We start from the raw sequence: 26,780 nt of genomic DNA on the forward strand, positions 1-26,780 counted from the left end.
TATATTTGTTCATCTATACAGCAATATACCAGGATTTCACTACAAATGCAATGACTAGAAACATCTGCTGAAGAAAACACTTCTGAGTTACCTAGAACTCAAAGTTTTACAATTCAACTCAATCATCCCTTGTCCCTTTGTCTGATTTCAAAGTGCTGTTATGCCCACTACCCATGGTCCCAAGACCAAGAGGAACCTTGGTGAAGAAAGCTTATTTGGGAGCTGGTAAAGGAAATGATATTAACAATGTCCCAGCCCTTCCCCAAGACTGACACATAAGCTGGCATGAGATCACCTGAAAATAAACTTGAACAGAGTAAAGCAAGGCTGAAATAAGGAATTATTTCAACAACTGACATTGCATCCTGACCCATCAAGAAGAAATTAAATAAAAATATTCATGTTTTCTCCTCCTTGCTCTGTCTTCCTACTTTCCTAATTTTTAAGGCAAAATTAAAAAAAATAAATTAAAAAAATCACAATACCACATATTCCAATTTCCCATAGAATAAAAATAACAGCAGCTAAAGATTAATACAGATCAAATTAGAGTTGGGAGCTCTCCAGGGGAAAGGTTTAACATAGAGAAGTTTGTGGAAGGTCTGTAGAGTGTAGCTTGGACTCAAATCCTGACCACAGCAAAAGCAGCCCACTGTGACATAGAAGGACCTGGAGGTAGTGGAAAAAGCATAAACAGTTGATCGATTTGTGTAAAGGAATAACTGAAACATCCCAAAGACATCCAAACTAATGTCCTTAGCAGCATCAATAAAAATATTTAGTGCTCTAAGGAAGTTGACAGCAATGGAAGACAATTATCAAAGTGATAGCCCATTTCCTACCCCCTATGTCAGCCATTTCTTTGCTTTGAACTTCATAAAAGCAGCAATTTCTTTTAGAAGAAGCCTAGATATGGCATAGGAAGGAGAGAAAAGATAGTACTGGCAAGTACAACATGACTCTTAGCCAGAGCATCCACTCATTCCATGCTATTACTGAGGACAGTCTGCAAGTCTTGCTTCTCACAGAAACAAAATACAAGCCACGGAACTGCTGGAGCCTAGTTTCATATGTGTTTGTATAACTTCTTGATCTAGACACCTGTTCTTTCTGGTCTTTCTCCTTCCCAACATTTTTCTTCTATTACATTTGCTTCCAGGTAAGTCCAAGTCTTCCTGCACATATTCTTCAACTGTCCCTTCACCCTAAGATCTTGCAGGGTTTTAGGGATGAAGAGAGAATAATTGGAAAAGAAAGCCTTACTTACTAAAAAGAAAATATCTTTTAAATGTATTTACCCTCATTAACCATTACCCAGTTTAGTAAATCCCATGTGCTGAAAACAGTTGGTGGCTAGAACAATCCTTGGGGAAGTTTTGCATGTGCTTACTCTTCTCTCAGCATCTGTATGGCTCTAGGCTTTCACTGGCCCCAGAAAATTCAAAGGTCAAAAGGCAAAGAGAAGCATTCCATCCACAAATCATCCAGTATGTTTTGAGATTAAAATTTAATCAGCTCAAACAAAGCTAAGATTGCCCATCTTAATAAAAGCCTTTGTAAAAGAGAATATGAGCATAGTTCAAAATCAATCCTGCAGACTGCGAGGGCAGGTCACTCCTTCAACTTACACCAGCTAACGAAGCATCTGGCAGCACATTCAGCCAAGCAGGCTGCCAACTTTGTCTCTGATGCTATGTACATCAGTTACGCTACATGTCCACATGCACTGAGAGCACATTTCCAATTAGACTTCACATCTTGCTTTGAAAAAACACTGGCTTAGTACCAGAGGAAACATAATGAACATGTATTTCCCCTCCCCCCCAGCATTTCTGCACAGAAGATTGACTGAGGAAGCCACTGCCGCTAGAATGGGAGAGGAAGCACATAACAGTTTGGAGAAGCAAGATCTTGGAAAAGCAGGGCGGAAAGAATCAGAACAGCAAAGAGCCTGAAAGGAATCAAACCTTTGTTGTGGATATGTGAAAAGTACTCTAATTATGCTTTCATTACTACAGATAAATAATGCAAGTCTAATAGTTTTCCACAACTGACACTCGCATCTCAATAAAGGGCTTCCCTATAACCAATATGCATTTAATCCTCAGCTCTGCAACACTTTCAACTGAATTATTTGATACTGAATCTGGAACTGCTCATGACATGAGTGTGACCACCAACCTCCTGTGAACAATCAATATACTTGGAAAATACCTGTCTTTGTAGTATCTTGTATTCTGCATTCCTTCTCACAGCTCCTCTAATTTAACAGTAGCAGGGTCACATAGACAACAGAAAGAAACAGAACCAAACAACTGAACTTAGTGGAACAAAAGCTACATTTCATAGGGACTAGTAAGATGATTTCTGGAAAATGTGCAGATTGTCAGGTGAGTTTCCAGCTGCTGTTTCCATCTGTGTTAACTGTGATGCTGTCACAGTGAGCATCGACACCTGGACAGAGCAAACTAGAAATTGTTTTGTTTTAAACAAAGGGCATTTTTCTATTATTACTACTACTATGATGCTACTGTTGTACAAATGCAAGCAACATACATACAGAGACCCCAAATATCAAGGATAAGCAACTGAAAAGCACTTACCTTTATTTCAAACTCATAGTGTTCATCCTTTCCCTGCCCACACAGGACATAGCGTGGAATACTAATTTTAATTGGGTCCTTTAGGTCGTCTGGATTTGCTCCCAGAGAACGACAGACCATCCGCTTTCATGTGCATACCAAATAGGGAGAACAAAGGAAAACCAAAATCACTACATAAGGAAAAAGAGAAAAGAACTTCACTAAAAATGAGAAAATGTTCTTGGCCAGAAAAGCAGGGAAAGAGAGAATGGAGAAGGCAGAAATTATTTTAAAAACTAAGGAATTGCTTGAAAACAAAGTGGATCTCCTCTTATAAGCAAGACCTAGCATTCTGTTACGCATAAAAAAATGGAGGTGAAGTAACTTTAATAATAGTGCTTATTCTTTGGAAAGGCATTTTCAGTGTAGATGTGAAAAACAAGGGAAATCAGAAGACTCTGTATGAAGCCTCTTTGAAAAAATAAATATATTAATCAAGTCTCCACAGCCAGCCATAGGTTTTGTATGTCAGCCCTACACCAAAGGGGCCTACAAGAAAGCTGGGGGGGGATATTTTGCAAGGGCATGTAGTGATAGGACAAAGGGGGAATGGTTTTAAGCTGAAAAAAGATAGATTCAGATTAGATATTAGGAAGAAGTTCTTGGCTGTGAGGGTGGTAAGGCACTGACACAGGCTGTCCAGAGAAATTGTGGATGCACCCTCCCCAGAAGTGTTCAAGGCCAGGCTGGATAGGGCTTGGAGCAACCTGGTCTAGCATAAGGTTGCTGTCCATGGCAGGGAGTTGAAACTAGATTATCTTTAAGGTCCCTTCCAAACCAAACCATTCTGTGATTCTATGATTTATAAAACAAACCTGTTTACAACCTTATGCAGTGCTCCAGGGGATGTAAGCAATTCAGAAATCTTAGACTTTTAAATAGAAACTCATTTTTATAGTTAACTAAGATATCCAGAACACAATAATCCATTGTCAGAACAATTTCCTATTCTTCTCTTTAAGTTACATATAATAAACAGAAAAATCAACTGGGATAAATTTGCATGGTTTGGACAGAAAGGTCTAAAAGGTATTTGCAATGAGGGTACATATTTTTGCAACTGAAATATTAGCACTTTGCAGTGATGGTGTCCAAAAGTGTGTTTATATTTAGCGATGCTATCCCTCACTTATATAGACACTGTATCCTCAACATTTCAAGCATTTTCAATCCCTTAGCAACTACCACAAGACATGTGGCTTGGTCAAAATTCTTCAGGCTTGACCAACACTCTCCCAGTACTAAAATGTAGCTCTCACTTCTGCTCACTGAAACTTGGTCTCTCTGTAGCATCCCCTGGTGACATGCGATGCTGTGTAGGGGAGAAAAGTTTGAAACTCATTCATAAATGCCTCTCTGAATACTGTCTGTTACAGACAGCTTTTTGGCAGCCTTTTTGCCTGGCTCTTGAGAAGGGAAGGCTGTTTTTCATTACTAGTCAATTATAAATGCCAGTGTCATTTCTCCTAATGTTAGCATTAAAAGTAGTGAAAAAGAAAATACAATAAAAATGAATTTGTTTCAACTAACTGACTTTATCTAGAAAATGTTTTTCACAAATTTCTTTCCTTTTTTTTTTTTTCAAATATTAAACAGTTTGTATTTGAATAAAAAACACATTTGTTTACACAAAAAAATATTTTCTCTTCTCCATTTTGGCCTTCTTTCACTGCTCCCCATGTTACTGGCTTTTCAACTAGAACTCACTTCTGGCATGTAAAAATGTAAGCAATTCTGTCCCTAGGGGAAAGAGGTGTTCATTGCCTTGACAATAAGATAATCTGTTTCAAAACAAGAATAAAACCATAAAGTCACTCTTAAAGCCACCTCTGTCAACATGTAATTTATTGGCAGTAATTTTCAGAGAACTATTACAAATAGCTAATAGTCAGGGAGGAAAATAATCTCAAACAAATTGTTGTGAAAAACACGTCCAAATACATTAAATAATGTTCTCTAGTCATGAACATCAATCATTATGTTATGTTTAATTTACAGTAGAATAAAAGATATTGCTGTGAAGCAGTTGTTTCCTAAAAGTGCAGAATACCATTGAAGTGAGATTTGAAAACAAACACAAAAGAGGAAACTCATGTTATCTGGAACATACACCAACACATAAATTTGGGGTATAATCTGAAGAGGAATTATTTGCAGGAATGTGCTGTCATTTAGCAGCCTTGATTGAGTCAGCCCTCCCAGGTAGTGCCACTCAATGTTAACTTTCAACAAGGCTCAGAAGACATGCCTTGGTGATGCCAGTGAGGGAGCCACTCTTGAACTGGACTGACATGAGGTTATGCTCCAACTCATAGCTACTCCACCTTCTGTGAGGTATCTGTGTATATACTCTTTTTAGAAAACAAAAATCTTACCTCAAAATAACATGACACATTTTGCTCACCTTTGGACTTCCTTAAGGTAGCAGAAAGTTTTATTATGATAAAAAACCCCTTAATTCTCCATCTAAACCAATCTTGATCCTTCCAGACACAACTTCCTCATCCAATGCAAGTTATTTCTTTCTAAATCCCACATGAAATACATTATCCTTTCTTAACATATGGCAAGAACAAATGGGAAATGTTCTTATACTAGTAGAGAGACTGAAGTCTAACTCTGTCTAGTAGAAGCTTGCACCTCTACTGGCAATATGCTTACAGAATTTAGAATTTCAGATTAGACACCACTGTTTTTTCTGCCAAGGACCATCTTCCTCAAACAAGGCAGATGGCACACTCAGGCAATAGGATTCAAAAGGTATTAAGCTTCCTTTACAAGGGAGAAAACAAAAGATGGGAGACAACAATTTATTTATTCTTTGAACAACTGACAGAGGTACTGGTAAAGAATAACCTTGTACTCAGCTAAAAGCAAGCCTCAACTAAGGGAAATGTTCTACTGATCTATTATTTATTGGAATGTAATATTAAAGAGACTGTAAGAGATGCAATCGCAAAGCACCAACAATCGTATTAGTAAGCAAGCAGAAAAAAAGGGAAGTCAGGTCAGGCACATTACACGGAGAGAACCCCATGATTAAACATACTCCATCCGGCAGGCTGATCCCCAGCTGCTAACCATCCATTTAACAGCATGAGAAACCTGTACACAGACCATAAACCCCAAAATGTTTGTCCTACCACAGGTATAGTAGCATAACCAAAGGTTAAAATGCTATTTACAGCAAAACCAACACCTGTTTAAACCCTTTAACCACATTAATTTTCACATTGCATTTTCCTTAAACACTCGCATCAAGAGACTATGAAGATTTATTCTATATTGGACAAGTAGAAGTTAACTTGTACAATATAAATAGGAATGACATAAAGCCATGCATTGCTTCCCTGTACAAAAAGGAAGGGAGGAAGAAATCTAAAAAGAGTATTGGAAGTTCTCTGTATTTTTCTTCTTCAGTTACATGGCTTCCATATTGCCTACACTTTCCTGGCCCCAGGCAAAGGGGGGCAAACCCAAGAGAAAAAAGATATGGCAAATCCATCAACTTCTGGCAACTCAGCTAACATGCTTAGAATAAGCCAAACATGACTCCTTTTGCACCTGTAACAAAGTTTAATGCAGAAGCTCAATAATCCTTAATGCAAAACTCTGAAGCAGAAGCAAATTGTCAATGCTATTCTTTCCAAAATTTGAAGTATAAAAGCTGTATTAAGAACATACAGTGAATGTACCATAGGAACCTAAACACGCCTTATAGTTCAGACAAAAAGTAGTATTGCAGATGTTTTGAAACACTGAGATCAAGGATATTAAATAAATAAGAAGCATGAAAAACAAAGATACTCTGAAAGATTAAGGAAAAGGCAATCAAAGAGGAATGGAGAAGACACTAATGAAGACAGATAGCAGATGGAGGGAGCCAGAAACACAGCCAAAATGGAAATCAGAAGGCACAGCTGTAATTATAGTTCTGCTGCACCTACCACATAGGATAGAAACATTTAATTTCCTAACCTTCCCTAGTAGATGTTATGTACAGCGCATTTGAGACTCAAAAAAATAAGCACTCAAGTAGTAATGATTTTTGTTAAGATGTGTGCACACACCCTACATTATTCCCTTAGAGGCTCAAAGGACTCCTTTGCTTATAGATATTAAAAAAAAAAAAAAATATCAATATTTATTAGCCTCTTATTTTGAACATATATAAATGTATTTGGATTTCAACACCTAGTCAGATGCATAAGTAGCCAAATGGCTTCTTCACTTGAACTGAATGTTAATTTCCAGATTTCCGGAGGGATATGCAAACTGCTTTGAAGAACTGATGGGATGACTGTCAGTTGAGTATTTGTTTCTTTTTCACAGTATTCAGAAAAAACAATTCCTGAATCAGATCCAACCTTGCTTCTTCTAGAAAACAGAAGCTCAATTTTTGTGAAATTATCCTTGTCTGGCAAAACTACACATCGGATATCATTCAAACTGTACAACTGAAGGCTGTCAAATTGTGATCGCTGGCATGAAGCATCCAAAAACTTAGGTGCAGGATAAATGATATTTTCCCTTAAGAGACCTATATGAGTAGCTGAAAGAACAAGAGCTCTATGCACAGTCTGCTTAGCACACTCTGCTTTCACTGAGGTATACAGCAGTACACGAACATCACCTAATGAGGGTTTAATACTTCCCATATTTTCATGGAGTAAGTACACCAAATCAGCTAATTCAGTTCTAAATTTACAGGACAATCGTACTCCATTTGAAAACACTAAGTCATTTACTTCTGATGTCCAGTCAAGTGAAAGCTGCATCAAATCATCTCTCAAGAGCTGGTGATTTAAATAAACAGCATCATCCATTGTAGGAATCAAAACGCTGAGTATGTCATGGCAAATTCTTTGAGTGAAGCTTTTGTTATAGGTAAATACTGTGAGTAAACCATCTTCAGCAGAACACAGAAGACTAATACTCTGTCCAGCAAAGCCAACTTGAATCTCCTTTATTGTGACAATGGGAACCTCATGAAACATTGCCAAGGAACTCTGGCAGATGTCTTCTTGAACTGATGAAACAACATACAGTACAGAGCTGAACAAAAGCATGCAAGCAGGTTCTGGATCAGGTGTTCTGGGATTGCCAACAGCAAGCCAATAGATACCTTTCAACTCCGCCATTCTAACACAAATTTGAGGAAAAGAACAGGTCAAAAAATCCAGCACTTTTTCCAGAGAACAGACCTGAAGCTTCAAAAAGACATCAGGAAAATGCACAAATTTTTGTCTCAACACAAGGCTGTTTTCCAGCTCTTCATTTTTACAACGGCAAGCAAATCCTTCAGAGGGTTTTCTCACACAGCCATCGGAGATTCCTGTGCTTACAGACATTGCAAAAGCCTCTTTCACAGGGGATTCAGGCTGAACGACATTTTCAGTATGAGCGTTGGTGTCATCAGTAGCGTGGGACGTGTCTTGATTCATATCTGGCTTGAAGAATATATTTACCCGCAAGTTTTTTACAAACGGCAGATTTTTAAGTAGTGATACTGCTTGTGTGTATGTCTCACTTCTGTCACACAAACTTCCCAACTCCTTAATTTGTTTAGAAACCACTGTACTGTTGAGCAGCTGGCTACTGGCACCTTTGTAAAGGCAGGAAAGCTTACTGAAAAGATATCCCAAACCATAGGTGTGCTCAGGACTCACATTAAAATGAGAAACTATTGACTTAAAAGAAATCGAATCAGAGGCTTTTTGTGTTGGAAGCTGCGAATTACTAGACTGGTCTTCGATTGGTGGTTGCTCCGTCTTAAACGGGCTGTTTTCTTTAGAATTTATGATCTCAGAATGCACATTAGACTGAGAAAAGAGAAGGCATGATATGCTGTTAAAGCCAGCCTGCTCATTAGCACCCATTAAGGATGCTACTGGAGACAGCCGTTTCAAGTGGGAACAATCAGATTCAGTTCTTGAGCTGTCACAATTCAGAGAAGTAATTAATTTATTGTCAAAATGATTGAAATTTTCACCCTTGAAGTGCAAGTAAGCCACATTATTTAAGTCATGACTTCGTAAAGAACTAGATAAAACATTCTGATACAGAGAATTCTTACTCTTTAAAGTATTAAGATTTTGAGAGTGAATTGAACTACTTTCAATGTCACAACAACAAGCAAAGCTCTCCTGTTCTGAATTATGCCTTTCATTCTCAAATGCCTTCTCTGATGCAAAAGGGCAGGAGATTCTTCCAGAAGTGGAAAATAAATCCCACATCTCTGTATATTCCTTCTGTCTCTTATGGTCTCTTATTTCTGTGTTTTCTCCACACAACTCAGAAGCACAATTGCCATCTTTAGACATAAATGGAAAGCCATAATGTGGCTGCCACTGCTGACTTTTCTGTTAAAAATTTCAAAAGAAGAAAAGAAACATCTTTATAAAACCTGCTAAATTGAACATTTCTTAAATTGAGAGTTGATTTTGGTTAGGTTTGTACAATCATTCGGGATTCATACAATCATTGTGCAATCTCTCAAAATTAGAGAGAGAAAAAAATCCAACAAAAGTGATTGAGGTCTGATTCAGGAATGGTTGATCTTCCCAGCCCCCCTTGCTTTTCCTTTGTACAGTATCCATTTCACGTGGTTTACATTTGCTTTACTGAAAAACTGAAGGGAAGTTGGTGATGCAGAAATTTATAAGCCTCAGGTGATGCAGAAATTTATAACACCTTTATTATTATTTTTAACACATGCACACACACAAAAAACCCCTGTACTATCCAAGGTAGAGTGAAAAGTCCAACACAGTTTAAAAGTAATAGTGCTAAAGTCCAAAAAAGTCCAAATTAGAGGTGTTGCAGTCTTCCAACTATTAAGGTTTAAATCCATAAAAGTATTTGGGATTTACTCACCAAGCCAAGCAATGAATTCAAGCAAAAGTTAGGCCACCAAATACAGTGAGGAGGGGTGTAAGCCTCAGTTTAAAAATACATGCATGAAACCTTAATGACACATGCAAATTTGCCCAATGCTGCTTGCTGATATCAGACATTCAGTAGCGAGTTCATTGTGAGCCAAAAACATTAAGTGGGATTCTGAACTCAGACAATCTCTCCTCTTTAAATGCTTTTATCCTCTAGAAATCAGGAAAGGGATACTGTTCCAAATTAAGAATCATGACAAAACAAGGAAGAAAAATCCACAAATACCACCACGTACTTTAAATAAGGAAAAAGCTATGCCCAATCTGAAAAAAATCACTTTAATTCCACCTGGCAAAATACATTGCTGCCTCTATTAGCCACTAATCTTGCTGTGAATTCAAAATTCTAATTACACAGCTAAACATTAAGAAATTTAATTACAGGGCATGCCATAATTTAAGACAACCATTTCATTCTGACAAATTATGACCTACCTCATACTTCAGCTTGCGCTGAATAGTGCCATTATTAAGCCTCTCATTATCCTAAGAACAAAAAAGGTACAGGTGGTTATTAAGAGTTCCTTTCTTGTGTATGTTCATTTAAAAGTAATTATAGAAAGATGTGTTATTTTTAAAAGCCAAAAAAAGCTATTTTCTTATTGATATTTATTAAACCACTGGCTCAGAAGTTAATCAACCCAGTCTTTGGATTAATTAGGTCACTAATTTTTAAATGAACATTTGTTTACAAGTACAAACAATTACTTTTTCTCTGGATGGAATTTTATCAATGTATTTTACAGACATAAAAATAAGACTTCATTTTATCTGCAACCTTCCTATTGGCATTACTGAACAATGAAACTAAATCAGTGGTTACATATGGTGCACTGAAGGTCATGATTTCCTACCAATCTCCACTCACCTTTAAACTTTCTGTAGACCAGGACAGGCTAACATCATTATCCTCAGCTTTATGATGAATATTCTGGAGCCTCCTCTGCACTTCTTGTTCAATAAAGGCATTTATCCTTCAAGATACAGAAAATTTAAACTAAAGCATACTCTTAGATAAAAATCAAGACAGGCTAAAGAGCTTTTTAAAACACTTATGAACCTTAAATACAGCACAACTGTTAACTGGAGGACTTAATGTTAGACCAGTTTTATCTCTCCTTAAGAACCATGGACTTTGGAGCAAGTGTTCATTTAACAGGCAAAGGTTAACAATTAGTTATCACAATTAGACAATTTAATGGACCACAGGTTAAGCCACTGCTATGTGTCCAGCTCTAGAGACAAATGACATGAAGGGTAAGCAAGATGAAGAAGAAATCCAACACTGGGGTTGCATCTTTAGTTACTTATTGCTTTGCTTTTATTACTTCTATAATATTGGCAACTAAGGCTAACAAACGTTTGATCTTCAAACAGAAGGAATGTTCCAAGAGTTGATACTAACAACTGCCTGTATAAGTGTAAAAAGAACAGAGAGGAAATCGATTTAAAGTGAGACCAGGCAGCTGCCCTGTTAAAAAAGGCTTAAGACATTCTCATTTACTTTGTTGCTTTAACTGCTTATAAAGCAATACCACACAGACAAGTAATTGTAAACACACACACAAAAATAAAATACATTTAAGCCTACAGTTTCACAAACCTCTATTCTGAAACAAATTGCATAGGAGCAACAGATCAGCCTGCTGGTTATTTAAAGTAAAATACAGCAAATTAATTTTATTTCCAGGCTAGACTTTCAGTACAATGACAGCATTTAATTACAATCCAAGCCTGGCAGAATGATCTTTCAAAACACTTATTTTCTAAAGCTATTGTTTGCATTCACATCAAAATATTGCAGAAATACCGGCTACCTACCTATCATCAACTAGCGGAGCAGCGGGTAGCTGTGGCTTTGTTGGGCTGGTAGGGGAAGTGGTATGGGAGAGTCTCTCTTCTAAAGTTCCATGATTTCCTTTCTGACCACCATCACCCTCATATATTTCTTGCTTCAGCTGCTGAATTTCCTGGTCCAGGCTATAAAGAGATCACTTTGTTTGGGAGTTGGTTCTCATCGTTCTTATTGGAAATACTGTACTTACACTGGGACACATGTATGTAAGACTGCACATACTAATATTTATGAAGTTATAAAAATAATAACTGCTACTTAAGCATATTTATATAGGAAAAGAGAGATCACTTGAAAACATATTACAACAGCAGTATTAAGTTAAATAAAACAATTTCAGTAACTTCCAATGCAAAAGCTATCTCACTTAGCACATTAAATATTAATTCATAAGACTTAACCTATCTATTAGGATCACTTGAATTAACTTTCCTCATTAGAGAGCTCTACCAATGACCTCAGTTATTAGCTTCCAGTGTGAAGTAAATGAATAAATGGGGGTAGGGAGAATTAAAATCTCAAAATACAGTACTAATCAAAAAACCAGACAATCTACAACAATGATGCAGCAAAACATATCTATGAGAAAACCTTTAAACTGTGTACTATACATATAAATCTTATTTTCTAGTCTCTCCCTTTGTCTATACAGATTACATATGTAAATATTATACATATGTACATATTATATACATATTTTAGAATATTTTCTATATTTTAGAAAATAAAACATGTAGTATTTATATTAAATATCCCTAATAAAACACCTTTTGAAATGGAAAATTCCTCTTTTTTTTTTTAACAAATTAACTGCATACGAGCTAGATTTTTTGCACAGAATACATAAAATTTGATACTGTATTTTTGACTGAAAATGCCTGAGGTGTCTCGCATAAAATAAGAAGCATTTCCTGCAATATTTATCACTCAAATTAAACTATACTATAACAAAGTAATCTGTGGAACACACCTTCCACTTTCTCCCCATTTCCATTACAATTTTTTCTTTCTAAAAGTAATTGTTTTTATAGAGGCTACTTGAAAATGAAAGAATAAAGAAAAAGGTCATAACATAAAAGATGCAAATTTGGAGTTCTACCACTTATCCTACAACTGCATATATCTAAATTGAAGTACAATGCTACAACTACTTTATTCTATCTGGGAGGTTAAAACAGATAATTAAAGAGATGACAAATGCTGAGGCTTAAGTTGCAGTAAAGGAGGCTGAGTTGTTATTTCACTTTTAGGGTAGTTTTTTGCAGCACTGCCAGAAGCTGGGTTTTTTTATTAGCAGCAAAACAATTGTGTATCTGGAGGGAAAATGGATGGGAGACAGCTCATGGATATGGGAGAGCACTTGCATCTATGGAAAACCAATGTAACCTCAAAAATCAGAATTATATTAAAGTAAAAATGCTTATCTCTTGATTTCTAAACATCCTACTACAAAAAGAAATCCCTTCCTCTGGCTATAAACTTACCAGCCGTGTGATGTACCCATCAGAGAGTGCACTAAACAGCACCTCGCCACTTGCGAATGATACGCCCCTTGTTGCAAAGATTACTCTACATTTGCTTTATATTTATTCTATTGCCACAAACCTCTGCCACTGAAGACAAAACATGTATGCTTTATTCCAGTACAAGCTAACTTCAAAGTATCGTTTTGCGAGTCATCCCTCTAGGTGAAAAAATCTGAGCTAACATATTATTCGAACTGGAAAATAAGATTTTATCTATCCAGTTATGACGAACTTTCAGTCATATAGAGCATTTCAAATGAATATCGCATTAGAACACTTTGATATGAGCCTAAGAACATCATCACATAATTAGTGCATCACACATCTAGAGACCAATTAAGAAACATATATAATTCATATGCTTCCTATAGCACCCAAGACATCGCGTACTGTGAAATGTAAACTCAAACACAACAGCAATGAATAGCCTGAAACATTTAACACACTATCTATCGCGTATCTTAAGATTTTCTTCTGCCTCAACATTCAAAAAAGCATTCTGAATTGAATTAGTCAGGCTCCTGGGCAAATCACTGAAAGACTTCAATGCTTTATTGAGTTTGTGCAAGAGGACTTTTAAGTAAACAAGAAAAAAAAAAGGGGGGAGAAAAAAACCAACCAAACAAAAAGTGACCTTTTCCCTTTCTTGCTATCTTTTTGAAACCTCAGTTTTGTAGCTAACAAATTTGTTTCACTTATCACACAATCCAGCAATCTCTTGAGGGCCAGCTGAGCTGTCTGTTTTTGTGGAACCTCCAGTTGTTTATAGCTGACTTTAATCAAGCGAGATAGCGAAGAAAACGAGGTTCAACAATGTTGAGATGTTGAATGTTGAACATTTTGTTCAATGCTAAAATGGGACCCCTACACATGGTGTAGAAAGGAACAATTCTCTTCTGATAATGATTTAAAAGGGACACAGAAGAGCTCTTCCATTTGGCTACAGGCAAGTTTTATGGGGGGGTTTTTTAAGTGTTTTTTTTCTAATCAGGGATCTGTCTGAAGGGCTTTTGAAAGAAGAGTCAGATGTTAGTAGAACATTTAAAAAAAACAAATTACAAATGTTACCTCAAGAAAAAAAACACTTCATTGTTTCACCAGTAATCACAGGTTTTAAAGCTCTAGTAGTTGCAAATCAGACAGCACATTTAAAAATGGCAACTCTGTCCTTTTTACATAATGTATAGATTAAATGCACTAATCCCAGTGGATTTTAGCTCTGGTCAAAAATAAAATAAAATATTTCTTTCACATAGAAAGATCCTTCCTTACCTTATTCCCTGTTCTCTGAGCCTCCCATACTTGGGCTGAATGTCATGCTACCAGGTACCATGTGTATAACTGATGACATTGCTTCTACAGCTAAAATGGTTTGTCACACAGGGCTGTTTTATAGCCTCTGTATATTTTCCAACAACCTTAAAAAACACCACCAAATTTTCATGGATATATGGCTAGACCTTTACTTAGGTCTGAAAACAGTAACAAAAAAATCGAACATTACAATTATTTAGTCTGAATACCAGCAGAGTTTAAGTACATTATCAGTTGAAAGAGAAAGCAGGCAGTCTATTGTAACTATGTCTCCAAATCTTGAACAAACATCTAGCTTGTTACTAATAAAGAAACAAAATGTTATACATTAATAATTGAAGATAAAAAAGCTGTCAGACCATACACATTTTTCTAAGGTCAGGCCATAATGTTGGCAGAGCTTTCTAAATAGGTAAAACAGTTTAAGTATTGTGATGGCTAATGGAAATACTATACTGCTGAGGATGGGAGCAGCAATACAGAGTTTCAATTCTAAGTAAACTACTTGAAACTCATCAAGAAAGCTAAATACTGGGACACAGAACAAGTTGCTGTCTCAACGTCTCAGGTATAAAGCGGTTCACTTTTTTAGAGACAGATTCTAATAGATGGAAGCTACCACCACACTTACCGTTCTCTGTCTTGTTCAAGGGCTTTCTGCTCAGCCTCCAGACTAGCCTGCAGACCTGCCTGTTCATCACAGCTGTTGTTCAAGGTGGCAAGCTTCTGTTTCTGCTCTTCAATTTCAAAGTCTATCGTTGAACGACGTTGCAAAGCAGAGTGCCTCCTTTCTAACTTAGCAACAGCTTGCTCCAGTGCCTCCCTCTGCTGTTTTTCCCTTGATTCAAGGATTTCTTTTTCCTTTTTCCGAACCTTTTCTTCCTGACGAGCTACATTGGCTGTGAATTCAAAGGTTTCTTGTAGCTGCTGCAGTTGATTTGTGCTAGCTCTATACTGGGCAAGCTGCTCTTCTTTTTCTTCTAATTCTTTCTCTATTTGATAGAGAGTATTATCCAAACCCAACAAGCCCCTATCAAGGACTTCAGAAGCTCTTTGTTTTTCTTCCAGCAGAGCTGGCAAATTATTACTCTTCAGGTACTCAAGCTGGCGTACTTTAGATTGGAGCCTGTACTCTGCTGACTTTATCTCGTCAACTTCTTCAACCTTGAGTACAGCATCCACAAAGTTTTCATCATCTCTCTTGAGTTTTAAATGTTCTTCATGTGCAAATTTTAACTGTTCCAGAGCTTTTTCTTCATCAGCTATTTCCTTTTCTAGGTGATCCATTTGTTGAACTAAATCTTTTTCCAAAATAGTCAACTGTTCCAGCTGTTTCTTTTTAAACTCTACAAAATCAAGCTGAGCTTTTTCTAACTCTTCACTGTTTTCATCACCTTCAGATCGGGCTTCCTTGACTTTCAAAAAAGATTCCCGAATATCTTCAAGATCTCTTTTCTCTTCTTCAACTCTTTGTACATCCCCTCTCTTCAGGAGCTCTATCATGACCTGCTTCTCCCGAAGCTGTTCTTCCAAATGGCCCACCAGCATCACCTGCTCCCTTTCTTGTTCTTCAAGTCTCTTTTTTTCCAATTCCAGCTTAACATACTGTTCATCTTTTTCCTTTTTAAGTTTTTCTAGCTCACGGAAAATCTGCATTTTCTCTGCTTTTTCGTTATGATTAAGTTCTTGTAGTCGCTGCAACTCCTCTTTGACTCGGGCAAAAATTTCTTCCTGCTGCTTCTTCTTTTGAAGCTCTATCTCCTGTTGTTCCCGTAATCTCTCTTCTTCAAATTTTTCTTTCTCAGCCAGCAAATCCTTTAACCTGCTCTCAATGTGAACACTTTTCCGTTTCAGGCTCTCTTCTTGTTTTCGTATTTGCAGCTGTACTATTTCTGTTTCTTTGCGCTGTGACTCTACTTCTTGCTGCATTCTTACAAGTTCTGCTTTGTCAGATCTTTGTTTTTCTTCCATCTCTTGTATTTGTTTCCTACAGTAAAAAACGTAAATGCAATATTTCAAACGTTTTTGGTAGGGGTTTTTTGTGTTTTGGTTTTTTTGTTTGTTTGTTTGTTTTTTCAAAAGACAACATATCCCTGAAAATTTTAAAAGGTCTGGACAAGAATTCTCCAGTATGTGTAATGGTTTCTCTTTTTTTCTTTTTTCTTTTTTTTTTTTCCCCACAACGTTAAGATCTTACATTGCCTGGAAGTCACTCAAGAGATTAATATAGTTTATTTCAACTTAAAATATTGTGGATATATTAAAATACAGGAAGGCATGCTATTTATCATTTATTTTAGTAGAAAATTAGGTATTGGTTCTGTGAAATCCAATAAAAATATTTATAGAACACATCAGTGCACACAGTGAAGAGTAAATAATATATATATTCTTCTGTATACATACATTTGTATATAAACAAAATTGTATAAAAGGACTTGATTAGAAATTTGCCTCACCAAATTGAAGTCAATTGATGAATTAAAACAATGTCTCCTCTTTAGATGAACCCAACTGAATTGTGGACAAACAGGATTACAAGCTTAGGAACAAATGTATTTGAGAGACAAATTACTTTAAGACAAATTATTATGTCCTGGGCAATGTCTCTTTTGGAGGTTCTAGGAGATTCCAAATGAAGACAGACTGAGACTTGAAGGTCAGCACTATCCCATAACACAATTGCTTGAACACATGTAGAAACAACCTGCAAGGCAGTTGGTACTATGCAGGAAGTTGAAGTCAGATCCATTAAAGCACAAGCAAAGCAAATTCAGCACAATCTGAATTCAAATCCTGTTCGGTCCTGTTGCATCACTTTCTGAATAGCATCTATCTTCTAATACTTCAGAGTTTCAGGGTTTTTCTGCATTTACTTAGCTTAGTCCACCTATATCAACAGCCCTTTCAAAAATGGAGCAAGCATTCTAAAGCTAAGAAGGCAGAAGGTGTCTTTCAGCTTATGAATCAAATCAATAATGTCATCTGCAACAACATGAGAGCTATTACTTCTAAAATCTTAGCAGGTAGGATGAGCTAGAACAGTCAGCTCAGTTTGTCAGCTGGCAACAATACGTTCTTCTGTACTTCTAATTGATTTCAAAATAATGCTAAGTATGACTGGTAGAATGTGAGTTTTTCAAATCAAGATTCAGTCCAAAGGCAACTAAACCATAGAAAAGATCTAAACAAAGAATATATTTTGCCATCTTTTAAAATAACACGATGAAAATTAAAAGTGGGAGTTATATATTACATTTGTATAATCTATACTCCTCATAACTTTGTGTTTGGAATTTTCCTTGCTAAATATCACAGTTAGCTACAATTCAGCTTGTTTATCTGTTCTCAATCAAGAAAATAACCAAAATATTAATAAAAGACCAAAAAAATAAAACCATTTATATCAGGATCCTCTGCTTGCTGAGTTAACACTGTGCTTCCAAATTAATGATTTAAGTCTACAACATGTATCTATATATACATATGTGAAGACCACAGAAAATAACATTACCTTTTACTTTCTAATTTTTCAAGCTCCTCTCGTTGCTGCCTCTCAAACTCTAGTCTGATTTAAAAACAGGAAAACAGTAAAAAAGGTTATTTCCCAGTATCACAAAAGAACAGGAAGATGAAATGCAATTCAGTGTCTGTTTAGAAGACTGTAACAATGGCACAAATCAAAAGTTTTATAAAACTATTTGCTACAACAGAAAAAATCTCCTTCATTAGGGTGACAAATTAGACATCATGCTGTCTGATGCAAGCACAAACAGAAAAGTAAATTAATTTCTGGGGAAAAAAGCTATTTAAAAAGAAAAGTTAAACAAGACAGATAAATGATTAGCATAACCTCTGCAAGTTAACTACATCTGAACGTGGCAATCAATACATAGAAATTGAATTTCTCTACCTTAAACAGATCGGTCCTTTTACAGGGAAAAGACTGCCATGGGAGGCAGGGGAAACAGAGCGATCAAATGAGAAAGGAATTGATAGAAAACACATATTAGCAGTTCAGAATATTTTAAAGTCAACAACAGTTTGTTTTATTACAGGTTAGATTCATAGAACATTCATCACATTACTATTCAGAAAAAAATTAAATAACTGTTCTTTCTAAATATGATTTTCAACTGCCAACGGTAGTTAATCAATGCTCATTATCCTATGGTTTATTAACTTGGCCGCTTCTGAGAAGGGAAAGAGATGTAAGAGTATGCTTTGGCATGACTGTAGTTCTTCCTTTTCCTCCCAAGAAGAAAACCCAACCACATTGCTATGATGTAACCAGTGGGGTTAAAAAAACCTCAAATTCCTAGAAACGTTCAAGTACAATCTCATTTATCTAAACTATTTTGACCATGTATTTAATTTGCTATGGTTCTGAATAATTACAGGAGAGTATTTAATGCTGTTTTAAACATCAGTTCTTATTACAGTTGTACCTAATTTATTTTAATTGCCTTTTAAAGACTTGTATTTTTAAAGACAATTCTTCTGAGTAAAGTTTTTCTACACATTTTAAAGTGTAGAGAAACTATATGTGGACTGAAATATTCAACCAAATACACAGTTATTTCAGGCCTGTTACTGCTTAATAGGGTTGCTGGTTAGTGAGGTAGTTCATAAGCATTGAAGAAAATCCAAGACTGCACCGCAAATTACCTTCAAGTATGAGGAACACCAGTTTACGACCACAATTACACAGACAAGTTTTTTTAAAAATAAGATACATTTAGTATTTCTTTCTAAATAAATACAAATGCCTGTGACAAAAAGGAACTGCCCTTGCATATGTGCAAAAAATACACCAATAATCTAATGTTTATAAAGTAGTTTGAATGAAGCTTGATTCCTACAGGCTCAAGAAGTATTTTTTAAACTACTGAAATACTGGAAAAAGACTAGTTTAACATAGTGCATTTTTCCTTATTTCTCATAAATTAAAAAAAATAACTGTACAACACCTAAGAGATCAGGAAACATAGATTTATTTATTTTTTTAACACAACTCCAGACATCCAGAGCCTTCATGTAAATGTCCCACCAAGAGCCCCTTTACATTTTCATTAAGAGTATGTCTAGGATGGGCACTATCTCATTACTTCAGTCCCAAGTAATACAGATCCCAGGGAATATAGCTGCGGTTTATGGAAACGCAGGCACCCGTTGGGTGCTGTCAGATGCAGACCATCTTTGCTCAGACAGCTGGCAAAGATGATTTACAAGTATTCCCGTGCCTGGTTAAGCCATAATGAAGCAGAATGTTTCAGATAAGCTAACATAATGTGCAAAACCCAGAGCAAAAACCTTTTGATATTTTGACTGTCCGATAAAACACATAATTTGGCAAACATTTTTATATATGCATTAAAATCTTAACTAGCTTTTGACTGAGATCTGACACATGGAAAATGAGCCATCATAGCAACTAGTCTGATGTAAAAGAAGGTCAGTAGAGAAAACTCTGGTTTTCTCTTTGATGAAGTGTCTCTAATACCTTCAACAGCGGTGTCACAACAACCAGCTTTGCCTTACACTGAAATGAAGCTGGTAGTGCTCAAAAGGTTGTTCTGGAAGGAGGAATGAACTATGCAGAAATGGTTATTCTTCAGCGAAAATGGCTGTTTCCCAAAGCCACATATGGATCACCATCAACACCCCAATCAACAGCTTCCACACGCTACACTAAGCTCTTTTAAAAAATGCAGGTTTAATGCATTATACATAAGTAAATGCTCCTATGAAGTGGAGGGTAATGCAGTCTGGTGTTTTGCTGCTACTTAGCTTCAGTGGTGCCTAAGTAGGTGCGAGCTCCACTGAAGGCTCTCCTATCATGGGGTTACTCACAGTGCCTCTATTCTCTATCAAAGGCGCTCATGTTGCAGCCCTTATTTCTGCAGGAGTAATAATGATGCCTGTCTCCCCTAGCCGGCTGCTTATTTTCTCTATACATTTAGGAATTCAGCACTTTTGAGACCATTACCTGAGCAGTATTTGCTTAAAACAGGTTATGAACTTAGGACAGGAGAGAATCTGGGGAGGCAGGAGAGAATCTGGGGAGGCAGGAGAGAATCTGGGGAGGCAGGAGAGAATCTGGGGAGGCAGGAGAGAATCTGGGGAGGCAGGAGAGAATCTGGGGAGGCAGGAGAGAATCTGGGGAGGCAGGAGAGAATCTGGGGAGGCAGGAGAGAATCTGGGGAGGCAGGAGAGAATCTGGGGAGGCAGGAGAGAATCTGGGGAGGCAGGACAGGATGTCAATGACTGCAGAAACTTTGTTTTTATAACTAGTAAAAAAAACCCTGAGGAAAAAAAATAAAATAAAATAAAAATAATCACTGGCTCTAACAAATCTCTGCCAGCTTTACAAAGCACAAATACAAACATGATGTTTTCCAGTTTAGTCTACCTGTAATAAAAAAAATCTTTTTCACATAACCTCTACTCCCTTTATTAATGTGAGCACTACAGTGAAAAGGGGAAAATATTAGCTTGAAATTAAAAAAGAAACACACAGATATTAAAGACTAGAATCTACTCTTTCCTCTTTTGTAGATCTACCACAAAGGAACCTAATCTGATCAGTGCTATATTAAATAGACACCATTTTCCTGAAAAACGTGGCATATCTACTGATAAGAGCAATGTAGATAAGCTGCAGAGAAAGGAAGTCAGTTCTACTAGCACAGTACTACAATAGCTTAATTTACACAGCACAAAAGTGCGATCTGATATTACATCTGTTAGGAAAGACTGAGTACTGGCAGGACTACAAAGATGTTACAATGCTGCTCAGCAGCCCAATTTACAAGATTAATTTGAAAAACACAAAACAAAAAAACCCAAGCTAAATCCATTACAAGATCAAGGTTTCTCATGAGTGGGTTTAGAGTTACAGTATAATGTAGTTTACAAAAGGTCCACAAATGAAATCTTCAGCATAAATCTATGTGCAAAATTCTATTTTATCGAAAGCTTATTATCTGAAGCAGTGTTGCATGACACCAGATTAAAAACAAAGACTGGGAACAAGCAGAACAAAGAATTTTATATGTTAAGCTGAAATTTTATGCAACTATCTCCACATATGGGAAACCAACAACAAAAAGCCTACACACAACAAAAATCCCTCACAAAGGCCACCCATCTGAAAACACAATTGAAGATAACACTGATTTTCACATGGGAAAGATACAGATACAGTACACAAGACACATCATTTATCTGCTTTCACAACCACTGAACGTAAATATCCCCCAGGCACTTCTGCCATTGATTGCTAAAGATACTAGATCTTACCAGCTGTTTATTGCAACCTAGAAATTGGAAAATTAGCTGCCAGCCTTTATATTACCAATACTGAAAACTGGAAGAAAAAGTGGTGTTGAAAGCACTACATTAACAACAGATAGAATGCTAGTTGGCTACAAAAGTCACACACAAAACCCCCAGATGGACAGCTACTGAATCAACATCTACACTGCTCATGGGCAGTGTATCATTATGGTATGAGAAACTGATACGATAAAGGGTCATATCAAAGGACCACGTTCTACGTTGCTCCCAACTTAAATAAATAAATAAATAAATAAATAAATAAATAAATTACTAGCCAGATTTAGTGTAGGACATTTTTTCCATCTGTACGTTTCTAGGAAGCAAGATGCTCACCCCCACCTAAAGCTTTGGGTGTAATTACCTGCCTTTGATACCCAGAGATGAGACATTGAATATTTTACCCAGGCTGAAAAGACAGTCACCACTGGGAAGAATAACCACTGCAGCACTGCACCTGCTAAGCAGCATTTCTAGCTGGAAGTACAGAGCTCAAGCATTCTGAAAGCCATTTATCGTTTACAAATACAATGCCATTGGCTTTTCTTATTACTGAAGCCTAAATGCTTGGGGCCTGCTTTATTCAGAACACATTCTTTTCTTTAACTGTGCCTTTACCCCAGACACCTGTTCCCCTTAAAGTAGCACTTCCTGCAGGATTAACTCTTAGGGACAAGCTCACCACATGATCAGAAAAACCCCAGTGCTGCCATGAAGGAGGAAATAGAGAGAAAATGGAGTTAGCATCAACATAAATTTTAAATTGTCATGCAACCATAGCCTAAGCTGCAAAGCTGCCCTTGTCAAATTGCTGTCCATAAGGATGCATCAACTATGGACAAGGCTTTCCTTTACTGATTTATAAGACCAAGGCTCAGTTAAACTGCAGTGCAAACTTCAGAGCCTACCTTCTCTTTGCAGCATTCATAAAAGCAATAAAAACTAATATTTGAGGGATTTTTTGCCCTGGGTTTGTTTTTATTATTATTATTATTATTATTATTATTATTATTATTATTATTATTATTATTATTATTATTATTATTATTATTATTATTATTATCATTGCTCTAGGACAACATCCACCTCTGCACTTCATAGGTAATGTGTATTACTAGATATGGCATTTATTGTTTTAAAAAAAGTTAAAGCATCTACAGATAGGGGTATGAGTTTTAACTATGAATATGCAACCATGAGCTTCCTTGCTTAGAAAAAAGAAAGTGTACATAACAGTGACTATGGAACAACCTCAGGCAGGTTCTATTGCTCACAAACAAGTGACAGTCATGCAGACCTGCATTTCTCCTGTACTGTAAACGTTAAGCATAATCCTTTCTTGAGTTTACAAATTAAGCAGGACAAAATATCTATTCCTGCAAGCCAGTTCACAAAGACTAACTGAATGCAGACTAGCAGGAGAAAATCAATAATTAACCCTCTGCTCATAGTTTATAGCTTAACAAAACACAGGCAAGAAAGCATTCAGGAATATGAAGAGTATTTCACCTAATCCTATCCTCAATTTCAACCGCACTGGTGCTCTCGCAGCCACACCCAAGAAAGCAAAATAGAAGTTACAAGAAATGTTAGATGGGGGAAAATGGTAGTGTTTCTATAAATTGCTGCATACATTGATAATGTTGTTACTCATACTGTATGACTTCCAGGAAAAGGCGGCAAGATGTTTGAAGAACCAACCAGGAAAAAAGAAGCTATATTCTACAAAACATATAGAAGAAAAAGAAGAATTTGCTGTAATCTACTCCAGCATAGAGAATCAAGTAACTCTCCAGACTTTTCTTTTTCTTTTTTTGTTTTAAGGGTCACACAATCCTCTCTATAAGACACAATCTGCCATTATCTGAAGACAGTATGAACTCCTTGGGCAGGGAATCATTCTTCAGCCTACCTTCAACTGGGCCTTGCCCATGTCGTTATATTTTATGACAAACCTGAAAGATTAGAAGTGAGGCAATGCTTAAACAATCTGTCCTACTCTATGCTGACTGCAAAGTCAAGGTCAGCACTGTGCAGTGTAACACAATCATTCATAACACTATTGGAGCAGAGTAACATTATTAGCTGGGGGTAGGAGGAGAAGCCCATGGTAGCTAATCAATAACCAGAGGTAACAAAGAATAGCTGGGAACTTTCCCCAGCCTACAAAAAATACAATACTAGCAACTGCCACCAGAAGTTTTTAGGTCAAACTATCTGAGAAGCTAAAGAAATTTTTAAAAATACATATACTTTTTTGACCTTCTCTTTCATCTCTGAAAAAAGACGTAAATTTATGAACAACTACCTCACTATCTTGAGATTTCTGTAGGTAGTTCAGTAGCAAAAGATTATCAATCACATTTGAAGCAGTGTTATTACACATATTCACTGTATTTAAGACATTGTTTAAGTTATTACTTGTCCAATCTTCCCAAGTTCTAATGGATAAAGAGCAATCCCACAGTAAAACTCAGGAATAGAGCTACACTATCCAAGCCTGTAATTCAATTTACGGCCTATTTTTCAAAACTTTGATGGTTAAAGTGCCCCATCTCACACTCAATTCAAAACACAGGCACTAGCTATTAAAAAAAAAAAAAAAAAAAGAACAAAACTCCATCAATTCTCTGTAAGTCACTTGAAGAACACTGGTAAAAACATTAAAAACAGCTTCCCTACAATAAGCAGCCTATGTTATTCTAACTGTATAATAAAACTGTTCTCCACATCCTAACTTGGCCACCTACTAAGAGCTCTATAGGTCAGAATATAAGACATTAATTTCCCAGCCTTTTTATGCTTCTATTGGTATTATACGAAGTCAAGAAACCTTAATTTTCAGTTTACAATGCATTTTTCACAGGAAAAATAGTTAACTTGAAATTCTGAAAAAAGCATAAACATATAATATGCTGTGTCATTATTGTGTTCAACTGCCTTGGTTATAATGCAAATGTTTCCCAGACTCCAGCTACTACAACTTTCTTTTTGTTTCTTTCAGTGTGGTTATTTGCCGGTGCAGTTACTTGTCTTGCATTTAAGCAGAGAAATCCCAGGAGAAAACAAGTTCTAAGCAGGATGGAAACTTCCTCATTGTCTCCTCACCCCATTTGCTGGCATGGACTAGTTCAAATAACCTTTCTGAAAAGTTGTGGCTTCATTGAGAGGCCCGTCACTTAAAAAGCATATACTCTTAACCTGAGAACAAAATATTTTCTATTACTGCCATGTGGACCATTCAAACAACTAAAATGAAGAATGGCTGCAACTTTAATAACCACATTCTACAATATACTCACCCTGGATTATAAAGCATAACTGCTGACAGGTTCTCACAAGATTTTGAAAGATCTGTCATAGACAAGCTGAAGGAAGGCAGCAGTCCACTCTAACAACAGACCATAAAATAAATGCATTAGACAAATACTGATGTGCTTACAAACTCTTACTGTATTTCATGAAATAAAACATTTAACTACTGTATGTGAAGCAAATTTTAAAAAGTATTCTACAACAATCAAGGTAGGACTATATTAACAAGAAAATTGTGAAAAGGTTTAAATTTTCCCAAACACTTATTTAACCTCACCTTTCTTTTTTCCCTTAGCTTAGCAGCTTCTTTGGGGTGGTTAAAGCGAAACATATTGGTTCTCCCGAGTAATATAACAGCACCTGATGAGAAAAAAACCACACACCATTCACTGACAACATATGGTACCTGAAAATGCCAACCAATTTTTCAGACACACAATATGTAAGCAGAGACTTCCATTAAGCAAGAACAAAATGAAAATGCATTTTGACAATCCAAGTGTGTAACAATGCACACAGTTAGACTAACTGATGCATATAGTTTATTCCTCACTCTTCCAAATTAAAAAAAAAAAAAACAACCACAAAATAAAGCCACCACGTGTTCATGCATACAGTCATGTTCATAAAGTTTAGCTAAAGAACAAACACAGGCAGAGGAAGCAGTTGCCCAGTTTGACTGATGCACTTTTCAACAGTGAGACTCTCAAAGCCACCAGGAGGTACCAGATACATTGGGAACAACCATAAATGTGACTAAAAACAAACTTGTCCATCCATTACTGATCGCAGTCAGGTTTTAATGCACGTACACTGAAAGCTCCAGATCTCCTTAAAATTTGTACTTTTCACTTATTCTTTTCTTCTCTGTGTGGAACAACACTGAAGTTTATCATCACTCAGAACAAGATTATTAGACTTGTCTACCCAATAGCTATTTTCTCTTGCATTGAATAATTCATATTGCTCAGTGCACATCCATTATTTGATTTAATCAGTTAAGGTGCAAGTCACAAATAATGAGATTCTGGGCAATTCTTACCATATTTTAAAGACAATGGCACCAAGATTAATACTTTCATAATAAGAGGTATATTGTCAGTGATGTCTCACTACTGTCATAACATGGAAGTCTTCCAAGTTAACCATTACAGAATCAAGCATTTACCTCTCAGTCTGTGTAAGGAATTTTTAAAAAAGGATTCCATTACATCCACAGTATGAAAAAAATGCACTTAGACTGGTCACTACAAACAAATTTTTACCATATGAGAATGAAATGCTGTCCTTAGTAAGGAATGCTCCTCTTAAAACTAGTTAAATTATGAGTATCAACCCAAACAAGGTCATCCAGCCTTGGCAAATAGACACCAAAAGCATAATAGTCATGACATGGCTTCTTGCTGCCTTCACAATACCTCAATCTTGGACCATAAGAACAGCTTACCTCAGTCTAACCTTACAAAGAATTACCTTTCAGAAAGCTGTATGTAGGTTTGTACTGCAAAGTCCTTTTGACCTCTTCAAGAAGTGTGCTGGGTGTAATTTTCTGTAAGCAGATCAAAGGGGATCCCTGACAGTCATGACTGCTGTAGTGAAAGGACTAAAACTGTTTTTACTCTACCACTGCTTCATATGCTCACAGTTGTCCCAAACATTTATCTGTTCCACTCTTGCTGACTGCCCGGAGGGGGATTTTGTGACAGTGAGGATTTCTACAAAATACCTTCAGTTACTTTCAAATGAAGATAAAAATACTTCAACTTTTTTTACTACTTTACTAGGTGGAAGAAACTTTAATTAAAATTTCAGAATTAATACAGATATAAATGTGCTCCTAACT

The 26,780-nt window shown here is 36.4% G+C and overlaps 1 protein-coding gene across 6 annotated transcripts in view; it reads right to left on the bottom strand.

Annotated features, from left to right (window-relative positions):
- Positions 1-26,780, bottom strand: part of KIF16B (kinesin family member 16B) — a 138,122-nt gene that overhangs the window by 47,006 nt on the left and 64,336 nt on the right. For 3 of the 6 annotated variants that reach the window (XR_007888883.1, XM_051613296.1, XM_051613298.1), the window contains exons 16-24: positions 25,215-25,297; positions 24,925-25,013; positions 18,198-18,230; positions 17,799-17,852; positions 14,916-16,271; positions 11,411-11,569; positions 10,458-10,563; positions 10,025-10,075; positions 2,604-2,726 (exon numbers count right to left, since the gene is read on the bottom strand). Coding sequence is in view for 5 of the 6 variants with exons in the window: in XM_051613296.1 (XP_051469256.1) it covers positions 2,604-2,726; positions 10,025-10,075; positions 10,458-10,563; positions 11,411-11,569; positions 14,916-16,271; positions 17,799-17,852; positions 18,198-18,230; positions 24,925-25,013; positions 25,215-25,297 (2,054 nt within the window). In the remaining variant the exon portion in view is untranslated. Of the gene's footprint in view, positions 1-2,603; positions 2,774-4,459; positions 9,005-10,024; positions 10,076-10,457; positions 10,564-11,410; positions 11,570-14,915; positions 16,272-17,798; positions 17,853-18,197; positions 18,231-24,924; positions 25,014-25,214; positions 25,298-26,780 lie in introns of those variants that run through there. The other 3 variants (XM_051613299.1, XM_051613297.1, XM_051613295.1) reach the window with 3 other exon arrangements.

This window comes from Apus apus, chromosome 3 (genome assembly GCF_020740795.1).
Source record: "Apus apus isolate bApuApu2 chromosome 3, bApuApu2.pri.cur, whole genome shotgun sequence".
Taxonomy (NCBI): Eukaryota; Metazoa; Chordata; class Aves; order Apodiformes; family Apodidae; genus Apus; species Apus apus.